General features: G+C 54.1%; 1 protein-coding gene across 1 annotated transcript; it reads right to left on the bottom strand.

Annotated features, from left to right (window-relative positions):
• Positions 1–2,056: 2,056 nt before the first annotated feature.
• Positions 2,057–5,147, bottom strand: DRD4 (dopamine receptor D4). The gene is made up of 4 exons (XM_029206898.1): positions 4,878–5,147; positions 3,151–3,263; positions 2,456–3,078; positions 2,057–2,332 (listed from the first exon to the last, which is right to left on the bottom strand). The coding sequence occupies exons 1-4, from the start codon at positions 5,145–5,147 to the stop codon at positions 2,130–2,132; spliced, it is 1,209 nt and encodes a 402-aa protein (XP_029062731.1). The 3' UTR covers positions 2,057–2,129.
• Positions 5,148–12,231: the final 7,084 nt, after the last annotated feature.

Consider the following 12,231-nt stretch of genomic DNA (forward strand, 5'->3'; position numbering starts at 1 on the left):
CAGGCTCCTTCTGGAAATTGCCATCCAAGCGCCAAGGGTGCGTTGACACCCTCAGTTCTGTGTCAGCACTTCTGATGGCTTCTGCCAGACGCAGCCGCGGGGGCCAGGCCAAGGCTTCTGACCGTGTGCGGTGCGGCAGCCGTCCGGGTGCTGCGGGTCCTCTGAGCTGGGGCTGCGGTGACGCTCGGCATCAGTGGGCCTGGGACCCTCGAGGCACCTGCTGAGCCCCCGGGTCAGCCAGGCTCTGCATATCTGCACCTGTTCCCCCAGTGCCCGCCTTGTCCCTGTGCCCACCTTGTCACTCCCTAGTGTCCACCTGTCCCCCCTGTGCCCGCCTTGTCCCCCTCTTGGGGGACACAGGAGTCTGCCCACAGGGCCAGGGGGGACAGCGCCGGACACCAGCAGATCCCAGCCCATCTGCAGCCCCACCTCCGGAAGACATGCACTTACTGGCCTGGCCTGTCGGGGGCACGGTCACCCCCTCCCTAGTATAGGAGATGAGAAGGGTACATGGAGGGGGACGTGGCCTTGCTCCACACAGACCCCTGGGCTGGTGGGCATGGCAGCTGGTGCCCACGGCTGGCGGGCAGGGGTGCTGCTACTTGAGACCCTCTTGGCAGTGGCAGACACCAGCTCTGACCACCTGGAGTGACCACAGAAGGCCCAGCAGGCGCACGTCGGGGCACATCAGAGATGGGTGGCAGGGCACGGGCGTGGGGTGTGGACCTGAGGGACGAGCCAGGTGGCAGGGCCAGCGGCCGCAGTCAGGGGCCCTTTGCTCCGACCCTGACCCTGACCCTGCCGTCAGCCTGATGGTCCCTTCAAGTCTGAGGTTCCCAGGAGGGACCACCAGCCCAGCTCTGAAGCAAGTGTCTTGCCCGGGTGAGGCTGTGCCATCTGGGGCTCCTCCCGGGAGGAGACCCAGGGTATCCGCTGCAGCCATCCTCATGCTTCACAGGCAAGAAGGTGCTGGAAGCTGAAGCAGCCAACAGACCTGGGGTCCGGCCCTGGGCCCCCTCCCCCACTCCCATTTTGTGTTGGTTCCTGTGTGGTGCAGGGACACAGCACCCCATACTGGCCCCCAGTCCATCAATACTCGGTTCCTCGAGGGCCAGTCTCTCCCAGGAGGATAGGGGCAGGCTGGTCCTGGGGGGTGGTTAGGTGGGGCTTCCCAGGGGAGGCTGCAGCTGAGAGTCTGAGCAGGAAACGGTGCTCACCCAGAGAGGGGAACAGGGTGGCCCCCTCTCCACGGAATATTTTAGCACGCTGAGGGTGGGCCTGATGCCGTGGCCCTCACAGCCCATAGTTTCTCATGTTCAGAGGAGAACTTGACACCGGCAGTGGCCGGCTTGGTCACAGTTCCTGACAGGAGCGCTCAGCCACAGTACTGGGAACAGCGGGTGCCCATGGCGGGGGACTTGGGAGGGTCCAGGTGAAGTCCAAGTGGGGCTGTCTCGGGTTGAGGGGCGGGCCACGCTGTGGGCGGGAGAGGGGCAGCCACTCCCTGCTCTGCCCACTTGCTGGGCAGAGGATGGCTGAGTGCCTTGTGGGCCTGCACTGGCCCTCCCTGGAGGGAGGCTGCCCCCGTGAGCCCACCCAGCACCCAGGCCCCCTGTTCCTCCAGGCTTTGGGCATCTATGGGCAAGTCAGGAGCTGGCAGGGAGCTGTGCTCCGACCTTGAGGCAGCTGCCAAAGCAGTGGCAGGGGCAGGTCAGCTGCATTTTGCAGGGACAGTGGATGGGGCCACCAGGACGAGGGGAGGAGGCTGCTGGCCTGGGAACAGCTGTCGGGTCGGGGTGGGCTGCAGCTGGCCGGGTGTGTTGGGGAGGGAACCTGTTCGGGGAGGGTGTGAGTCGGGGCAGTCTTCCCAGGCAAGGGCTGGCCCTCTTCCCAAGGCTTCTGGGGCAGGGCAGACCTGGCTTGGTGGGGTCTCTTCTCTGGGCTTCCTCCGAAGGAAGGAAGGGGTTAACTGGCCGGATGAGGGTTAGTGGAGGCCTGGGCTCCTCCTCCTTGCCCCTCCCCCGCCTCCAAGAGTCTTCCCAGCAGGTGTTGGGGATCTGTTTAATAACTCCTACAAACCCTCAGGCGAGGCGGGGTGCTGAAGAGGGGCTGCGGTGCCAGCGGTCTGCTCAGTAGCAGGGGCGCAGAGCCTTGCGGAAGACGGTCCGGAACCCGGCGTTGAAGACGGTGTAGATGACGGGGTTGAGGGCGCTGTTGACGTAGCCCAGCCAGGTGACCGCGCTCACCAGCCGCGGGGGCACGGCGCACGTGGGACACAGCGCCCGGGAGATGTGCACGACAAAGAAGGGCGTCCAGCAGAGCAGAAAGGCCCCTGGGGGCGGGGTTGGGGCTGTCGTGAGCGGCTCCCTGCCACGCCCCCCGCCCCGGGCACCGCCTCACACCCTGGGCGCTGCAGTCTTCCCCCCTCTGCCCACGTCCCCTGGCCGGTACCCACCGACCACCACAGGCAGGACTCTCATAGCTTTGCGCTCCCGGCCCGAGATCTTGGCGCGTCTCCTCCTGCGGGCCCGCAGCGGGGGTTCGGCCGGCATGGCGTCCGAGGGCAAGACGGCATCCGAGGCTGGGGTGGCGTCGGGGGGCGGGGTGGCGTCGGGGCCCGGGATGGCGTCGGGGGGCGGGGTTGCGTCGGGGGCCGGGATGGCGTCGTGGGGCGGGATGCAGTCTGGGGCCGGGATGGCATCCGGGGGCACGGCGGCATCGGGGGCCGGGATGCCATCGGGGGGCGGCGGGCCGGGGCCGCTGGGGCGGCGGGGCGCACGGCCGTGCAACTTGGCGCGGCGGGCTGCCTCCCAGCGCCGAAGGCCCCGGAACGTGGCCCAGTAGAGCAGCAGCATGAGCGGGCAGGGCAGGAAGAAGGAGCACACGGACGAGTAGACCACGTAGTCGCGGTCCTCCAGGCGGCACACGGAGGGATCGCGGCTGCGCGCGTCGTTGAGGCCGCACAACACGGGTGCCGCCACCGCTGCCGACAGCAGCCACGTGGCGCCGATAAGCAGCAGCTGGCGGCCACTGCGGCTCTGGCGGTTGTAGTGCAGCGGCACGGCCACCGCCACGAACCTGCGGGGAGCGTGGTGAGGGCGGCGGGGCCGGGGCGGCCCTACAGGGGACGGGGCGGTGGGGGCGGCCTACCTGTCCACGCTGATGGCGCACAAATTGAAGATGGAGGCCGTGCACAGCATGACGTCCATGGCCATGAGCGCGTCGCAGAGGCCAGGGCTCAGCAGCCACACGCCGCCCTGGACCTGGGCGCAGGGAGGGGCCCCGTAGCAACAACAGACACAGGACGCTACCCTCCCCCAGCCGCCTGCCCAAGCTGTCCTTCTGACCCCCAGTGGTCCGGGAGCAGAGGGGGCTGAATATCAGAGGGGAGGGGAGTGGAGGGGAGGGGAGTGAGCCGGAGACAGCTGGGCAGTCCTGCCCGCCCCTCAAGCTGGGCGCCAAGAGATGACCCCCTTCCTTTCTCTTAGAACTGAGAAAGGCCTTGGGGGGGATCCTGGGGGGGGGCATAGTCACCTGAGGACTGCGATCTCTGATGCTGTGGGGCTCAGGGTACCGTGGGGCCCCTCCCTGCGCAGGTGGGGACCCTGCGGCCCAAGAGCGTGAGCCCAGCACCCCTATACCACCCCCCAGCCCCTGCAGACAGCTAAGAGTCAGTGTCTGTGGAAACTCGCTCTCTGGGCCTCTGGACGTGCCATTTCACTCCTGTCCCCTCACCCGTAAGAGAGGGCGAGGATGGCACCCACAGCATTGTTACAAAGTAAAGTCCCCGGCGCCGTGCCCGGCGGTCCCACCAAGGGCAAAGGAGCAGACAGCCGCCCCCCTCTAAATCCCCTCCTGCTGATTTGGGGCGATTAGGAGCTTAAGAGCCGTCATTGTGACGTCTGTCTGCAGCTCGGGGTGGGGGGGGGGAGCGGCAGGTCACGTCTGTCCTTGTCCTGCTAGCCTCTGCCCCAGCCCTGCCCAGACTCACTGTGTCCACCTTAGAAAAATCAAGCCTCCCCTCCCCCATAGCCCAGGACGCTGTGTCCCCAGCTCAGCCCTAAGCAGCTTTTCTCTGCCCAAACTGCAGAGTGGACATGGCTGGCACCAAGGGGGACCGACCCAAGGGCCAGACCTGCTCTGGGGCTGGAGGCTCCTGGGCCCAGGACCCAAGGCCCACACCTGCGCCTTCCCTTGGTTCCACTGTCAGGCCCGGGTGTCCCCTCGCTCCAGCTGTGCTCACTGCCCTGCAGCTCCTGGCAGCTGAGCGTCCCTCCTGCTGGGAGCCCAGTCGGTGCGTGAGTGAGGGTCTCCTGCCCTGAAGTGTGCTGGTGTGTGCCCGCCTGTGGTCCTGCCTGGCTGTGGTGTGGCCTCGTGCAGTGACGTGTGTGTCTCTGTGCCCCAGGGGGAGCCGGCATGGGGGTAAGCCTGAATCTGCCTGTCTGTCCAGGATCGGCGGTGCCAGCTCCATGCTCACCCTTCCACCCTCTACACCTGGCTCCCCTGGGGGAGTGGAACCCGGCTGAGGGGGCTGAGTGGGGGGCTGGACTGCCAAAGTCGCCTGTTTCTGGGTTCTCTGCTTGAAGGACAGAGGCATCTCTTGGGTAACAGACACCAAGACAGAAAGGGAGAAGAGGAGAGAGGGGCAGAAAAGGGAGGGTGGACAGACAGCAAAGCGGGCAGATGGACAGCGAGATGGGGGAGGGGAGTGAGGCTCGGGGGTGCTGGAGGCTCCGGTCGTCCTGGGACCAGGCACGGCCCCCAACTCGAGGCTCTTGAGAGGCTAGGCGGCAGGGTCACGCTGGGTCCTCGGTGTGGCTCGGCACAGGGAACAAGGAGCAGGTGAGGGTGCACGTGCGGTCGCGACGCGGGCTCACCTCGGAGTAGACGAAGAGAGGCAGCACGAGCAGGGCGAGGAGGAGGTCGGCGGCCGCCAGGCTCAAGATGAAGTAGTTGGTGGGCGTCTGCAGGGCGCGCTCGGCCGCCACGCTCACGCACACGAGCGAGTTCCCTGCGAGCACCGCGCCGATGAGCAGCACGCCCCCCGCCAGCGCCGCCGCCGCCCCGGGGCCCCCCGCGCCGCCGCCCGTGCCGGGCCCGCGCCCAGCCAGCAGCCCGTCCGCGTCCGCGGCGCTGCGGTTCCCCATGGCGCACGGCCCCGCGCGCCCCGGCGGGAGCTCAGCACCGCGGACAGTGCCCAGGTCGGGAGCCGGAGCCCCGCCCCTCCGGCCCGCCCAGCCTGGTCTTAGTCCCGCCCTGTCCGCCCGGCTCGATGGACCCCCGGGGCGCTCTAAGTTGCATCCAGTCTTTGCCCATCTTGGACTTCTGCGCTCCGAGAGACCGGCAGGTGGGCAAATGCAACGACCCAAAGCGACCCGAATGAAGTGATATGATTGGCACGGGCGGGCCCAGCATCGCTCTGCGCCTGGAAGGGTTGGGGGGCGACGCGCTGGTCTGAGCCCCGAGAAACCGACGGGGTTGGAAGGTCGGCCCGACCATCGCACGAGACTCGCGGGCGCCCATGCCAGCGCCATCCCGCCCGGCCCCAGAGAGCCCCGGCGTCCCTACATGGACCCAAGCTGGGCGTCACCTCCCCAGGGACCCTGCTGGAGGCCCTCGAGGCAGAGGTGGAGCCACTTCTCACTCCATCCGGTTCAAGCATCTGGGGAGGACAGCCTTTTCAGGCCACCACCCCAGCCTCCCCCCTGGGGCCCCCTGATGATCGGCGGTGCCAGCTCCACGCTCACCCTTCCACCCTCTACACCCCAGCCTCTTGGGCCCCTTTGCGTCCCCCCGCAATGATTGCAGACCCCAACCAGGGGCCCTGCACTCCCCCACCCAAAGCAGCCTCTCCATCAGTCTGGACCACACTCAGTCACTCTCCACCCACACCCACTGCCCCTCATCTTCCCCCCAGCAGCTGAGTGGTCAGCCTCAATTCCGGCTCCATCACCTCCGAGCCTGTGACCCTGAGCAAGCTGTGCACCCCTCTGAGCCTGGAAAATGAGCTCACCCCACAGAGCCTGAAAGGCCGTAACAGGAGGAAAGGCCATGATAAGCCCACAGGGGGCTTAGCAGTCTCCAGAGTTCTGCGTGCTCTTCAGGCATGTTTTACCTGAGTCACTTCCTTCTTCACAGAGAAAAGCCCCAAATGAGAACCCGCTCAACCTGCACCCTCCACTCCTACAAACTCACTAGACCCCGGGCCTCCCTGGAGCACTGGAGGTGGTTCTCCCTCCCTCCCTCCCAAGGATGAGCCTGGGGCCCCATGTGCCCATCACCCTCCACCTGCCAACATAAGACTGTAGGAGCTTGAGGGGCTCTGGGTAGAGGGTCCCAGACCCATGCAGGTAAGACTGTGTTGTATCCATGGGACACAGAGTTCATGGCAGAGATGGCTGTGCATGACTGAGAGGTCAGCCCAGACCATCTGTCTCAGATTATAAAAGTGAACAGAGGGGCTTCCCTGGTGGCGCAGTGGTTGGGAGTCCGCCTGCCGAAGCAGGGGACACGGATTCGTGCCCCGGTCCGGGAGGATCCCACATGCCGCGGAGCGGCTGGGCCCGGGAGCCATGGCCGCTGAGCCTGCGCGTCCGGAGCCTGTGCTCCGCAACGGGAGAGGCCACAGCAGTGAGAGGCCCGCGTACCGCAAAAAAAAAAAAAAAAAAAAAAGAGGGTATCCTAATGGTCAATAAGCAAATAAGCACATGAGAAAGTGCTTAACATCCTTAGCCATTGGGGACATGACAATAAAAATCACAACGAGGGGGCTTCCCTGGTGGCGCAGTGGTTGAGAATCTGCCTGCCAGTGCAGCGGACACGGGTTCGAGCCCTGGTCTGGGAAGATCCCACATGCCGTGGAGCAACTGGGCCCGTGAGCCATAACTACTGAGCCTGCGCATCTGGAGCCTGTGCTCCTCAATAAGAGAGGCCGCGACAGTGAAAGGCCTGCGCACCACGATGAAGAGTGGCCCCCGCTCGCCCCAACTAGAGAAAGCCCTCGCACAGAAACGAAGACCAAACACAGCCAAAAATACATAAATAAAAATAAATAAATTTAAAAAAATTATCTCCATAGTCAAAATAATTCTTTAAAAAAAAAAAAAATCACAACGAGGGAGTTCCCTGGTGGTCCAGTGGGTGAGACGCCACGTTTCCACTGCAGGCGGCAAGGGTTTGATCTATGGTCAGGGAACTAAGATCCCACATGCCGTGCGGCACAGCCCCGCCCCCCCCAAAAAAAAGAATCACAAAGACTTGTCATTGCACACTAAAATGGGGGGAAAATGTCAGATATGTAATTTGAAAATATTTCCTCCCAGACTGTAGCTTGTCTCTTCATTCTCCTAACAGTGTATTTGAGTTAATTTTTTTTGTGTGTAAGGTATGAGCTGAGGTGATTGATTGATTTTTCTTGCCTATGGATGTCCAGTTATCCCAGCACAACTTGTTGAAAATATTGTTTTCTCTCCATAGAACTGCCTTTGAACTTCTGTCCAAAAGCACTTGATCATATTTGTGTGGGGCTATTTCTTGACTTCTATTCAGTTCCATTATCCAAGTGTCTTTCCTTTCAACAATAGTACAGTCTTGATTATTGTGGCTTTATAGTAAGTCATGATATCAGGTAGTGTGTGTCCTCTAAAGTTGTTCTTTCACAAAATTGTTTTGACTACTCTAGTTCCCTTGTATGTATGAATTTTAGAATCAGCTTGTCTATATCTACAAAAAAGTCCTGCTGGGAATTTGACTGGGGGACATTGACATCTTAACAATACTGAGTCTTCCAATTCATGAACATAGTATATCTCTCCATTTATTTAGATATTCTTTGATTTCTTTCATCAGTATTTTGTACTTTTCAGCATACAGATCCTGCACATATTTTGTAAGATTTGTACCTAAGTATTTCATGTTTTCTGGTACGATTGTAAATGGTAGTTAAAAATTTTTTGGTTTCCAGTTGTTCATTGCCAATGAGCAGAAACAGTTTTGTATATTGACCTTGTATCTTTTTTTTTTTTTTTTTTTTTGGTACGCGGGCCTCTCACTGTTGCGGCCTCTCCCGTTGCGGAGCACAGTCTCCGGACATGCAGGCCCAGCGGCCATGGCTCACGGGCCCAGCCGCTCCGCGGCATGTGGGATCTTCCCGGACCGGGGCACGAACCCGCGTCCCCTGCATCGGCAGGTGGACTCTCAGCCACTGCACCACCAGGGAAGCCCGAACTTGTATCTTTTGATGTTGCTAAACTCACTATTAGTTCAAGGATTCTTTTTTTTTCCTTTGGTTTTCTTCAGGATTTCTACATAGATAATGATCTTGTTCATGAATAGAGACAATTTTATTTCTTCTTTTCTTATCTGGATGACTTTTCTGTCTTTCTTTTTCTTTCTTTCTTTCTTTCTTCCACTGTAGTTGATTTACAATACTGTGTTATTTTCAGGTTTATAGCAAAGTGATATATCTGTATAATCATAGATTTAAATGTAAAACCTAAAACTATAAAAAATTTGGAAGAAAAGATGGGAGAAAATCTTTGTGACCAGGGGTTAGGCAAAGAGTTTTAGACATGACACCAAAAGCATGGATTTACAAATGAAAAAAATAGATAAACTGGACTTCACTAAAATTAAAAACTTTCAGTCATAGGATGGAAGAAAATATCACCAAATTGCATTTCTAGCAAATGACTTGTATGCAAAATACATAAAGAACTCTCAAAGCTCAACAGTAATGATACTACAGGAAAGAAAACTGCAGGTGAGTATCCCTTACAAATATACATATAAAACTCTTTGACAAAATATGATCAAGCCAAATCCAGCAGCACTTTTTAAAGGATTATACACTATGACCAAATGGGGATTTATCCCAGGAATGCAAGTGTGATTCAACAGACAAAACTCAATCAATGTAATACATCACATTAATAGAATGGAGGAATAAATTTAATCATCTCAGTTGATGCAGAAAAGTGCATTTGATGAAATCCAACACACTTTCATGATAAAAGGACTCAATAAACTAGGAATAGAAAGAAATTTCCTCAACACGATCAAGGCCATATATGAAAAACACAAAACATCATACTCAGTGATGAGACTGAAACCTTTCCCTTGAGATCAGGAAAAAGACAAGGATACCCAACTTTGTTGCTTCTATACAACATGTCCTGGAAGTTCTAGCCAGAGCAACTGGGCAAGAAAAAGAAATAAAAGGCACCCAAAATCGGAGAGAAAAAAGTAAAACTATTTCTATTTGCAGATAGCATGATCTTATGTATAGAAAATACATAAGGAAGGAAAAAAAAGGAAAGGAAAAAAAAAAAACCTGTTAGAGCTAACAAACAAATTCAACAAAGTTTCAGGATATAAGATTGACATATAAGAATCAGTTATATTTCTATATATTAGCAATGAACAATCCAAAAATGAAATTAAGAAAGTAATTCATTTGAAATAGCATCAAAAAGAATAAAATACTTAGTAAAAAATTTAACCAAGAAGGTGAAAGACTTGTACACTGAAAACCAGAAAACATTGCTGGAAGAGATTAAAGAAGGCATAAATAAGTCAATCTAATGTTCACGGATCGGAAGATTTAATATTGTTAAGATGGCTTTTCTCACCAAATGATCCCCAGATTCAATACGCTCCCAAGTGAAACTCCAGAGACTTCTTTTTTAAGAAATCCAAAACTAAAATTCATATGGAATTGCAAAGAAACCCAAATAACCAAAACATTCTTGAAAAGGAAAAAACAAAGTTGGCACAGTTGCTGATTCCAAAAATTGCTACAAAACTACAGGAATCAAAACAATATGATACTGGTGATAAGGACAGACATAAACATCAATGGAATAGAATCGAGGGTTCAGATATAAACCCATACATCTGTGATCAATTGATTTTCTTTTTAAAAAATATTTATTTATTTATTTTTGGCTGCATCAGGTCTTAGTTGCAGCACACAGGATCTTTTGTTGTGGCGCACAGGCTTCTCTCTAGTTGTGGCGTGTTGGTGTGATCAATTGACTTTTTTTTTTTTTTTTTTTTAATGCAGTACGCGGGCCTCTCACTGTTGTGGCCTCTCCCGTTGCGGAGCACAGGCTCCGGACGCGCAGGCTCAGCAGCCATGGCTCACGGGCTCAGCCGCTCCACGGCATGTGGGATCTTCCCGGACCGGGGCACGAACCCGCGTCCCCTGCATTGGCAGGCGGACTCTCAACCACTGAGCCACCAGGGAATCCCTCAATTGACTTTTAACAGGGGTGTCAAGACTATTTAATAGGGAAAGAAGAGTTTCTTCAATACATGGCATTGGAACAACTGGACATCCACATGCAAAACAATGAAGTTCAATCCTTACCTCACACCATATACAAAACTTAACTCAAAATGAATCAAAGTCTAAAATATTTGATCTAAAACTATACAACTGGGAATTCCCTGGCTGTCCAGTGGTGAGGACTCTGTTCTCTCACTGCCGGGGGCCTGGGTTCGATCCTGGTTGGGAACATAAGATCCCACAAGCTGCATGGTATGGTGGAAAAACAAGAGTCTTACAAGAAAAATAATTAAAATTAAAATAAACCTATAAAACTCTTAGAAGAAAGTGTAGGGGCAAATCTTCATGACCTTGGATTTGCAATGGTTTCCAAAGAAGGTACACAAATGACCAAGAAGCACGTGAAAGATGCCCTACGTCACTCGTCATTGGGGAATCGCGATTCGGAAGCACAATTTCATAGAATTCTAAAATTGATCTAACAATTTGATGAAGTTTTCATTAGTCTCCTAACAGTATCTTTCTGTAAACCTTGACAAGTAGATCCTAGAATTTATATGGAAATGCAGAGGGTCAAAAATTGCTAAAACACTCTTGAAGAAAAACAAGGTGAACAGATTTGATCTGTCAGCTATGAAGACTTATAAAAGTACCGTAACTAAGATAGTGAAGTAGTTGAGGCATTGTGGCTAAGACAGTATGAAGGATGAAAAAATCAGGCTGATGGCATATAACAGGGAGTGTGGACCTAGACCTAAGTGCACATAGATGGTTGGTTCACAGTTACAATGACATTGAAGGGCAGTGGAGAAATATGGTCTTTCAGTAACTAATGCTGGACAACTGGACAGCAGCATAGAAAAAATGAAACTTAGTCACTGCCTAACACCATGTGCAACATAAATTCCAGATCTATATTTGGAACATAAAATAATGACGCTTTGGGAGGTACTATATGGGGTTATCGCCCATATATTATGTTGTTATCTTAATTAAGCAGGAGACAAGAAATAGGAAAGCACTGTAAGTTTCACCATATTAAGAACGTTGTCTCCCTGTGTCCACCAGCCCTAAACTATTGACAACTTTTTCTCAATCCTGGCCAGTTTCCTGCTTTGAAAGACCCTTCTTAGAGCAATTGCGCCCTTATCCCAAAGCCTGATAACGACACCCCTTGAGCCATTCTCAGCCCACGCTCTTTCTGGCTTGCGTTTGTTAACTCAGATTCGTTTGATCAACGGGCTCCCTTGGCGACGATCTCTGTAGGGTCCTCGACAATTGACAGTCCTTAACTTTTTGAGATATATGCTGAAATCCTTACAGGTAAAATGATACAAGTTCTGAAAACTGCTCCAAAATTAATTTGAAAAAAATAGAGAAAATCAACAGGGATAGATAAGATTTATCATAAATTGTTGAAGCTGAGTAACGGTACATGGGCGTTTGTCTACTTTTGTATGTTTATAATTCTCTATAATAAAAAAATTATTTTTTTTCTGGTCCTTAAGAGGAGATGTTCATTAAGGCCACAGAAAGGCTGCACTCTGTTACCGTGGGTCCCAGGCTCACAATGTGAAAGCATCCAGCCAAACATAACTTAAGTCACACTGGAGTTTGCAGTTCTGTGGAAGGCAGGGAAGAGCAGTGTGGTCAGAGATTTGAGAGAAATAATTCTTTTCAATACCTTCCTAGGACACTCCTAATGTAGAACTAAGAGTAGATACAATTAACTTAAACTTGACATTTAAATCTTGGTTAAAACAAACAAACAAAAAAAGAGTAGAGAATATTTTCTGTGCTTTAGTATTCAGAGAATAAAACTGTGTCACAGTGAGAGAAATTCTTCTGCTTCGAAAACGCTCCCTCCTATGTTCTACCGTGAAAAAATAAAGCTGCGGGGCTTCCCTGGTGGCGCAGTGGTTGGGAATCCGCCTGCCGATGCA

The sequence above is a fragment of the Monodon monoceros genome, unplaced genomic scaffold (assembly GCF_005190385.1).
Source record: "Monodon monoceros isolate NGI ecotype Baffin Bay Population unplaced genomic scaffold, NGI_Narwhal_1 Super_Scaffold_7, whole genome shotgun sequence".
NCBI lineage: Eukaryota > Metazoa > Chordata > Mammalia > Artiodactyla > Monodontidae > Monodon > Monodon monoceros.

Coding starts and splice junctions, on each gene's coding strand:
- DRD4 (XM_029206898.1), bottom strand. CDS start 5,147: ATGGGGAACCGCAGCGCCGCGGACGCGGACGGGCTGCTGGCTGGGCGC. Junction 3,264..4,877: donor CTCTCTTCGTCTACTCCGAG/GTGAGCCCGCGT, acceptor CCCTGCGCCCAG/GTCCAGGGCGGCGTGTGGCT. Junction 3,079..3,150: donor TGCGCCATCAGCGTGGACAG/GTAGGCCGCCCC, acceptor CGCTCCCCGCAG/GTTCGTGGCGGTGGCCGTGC.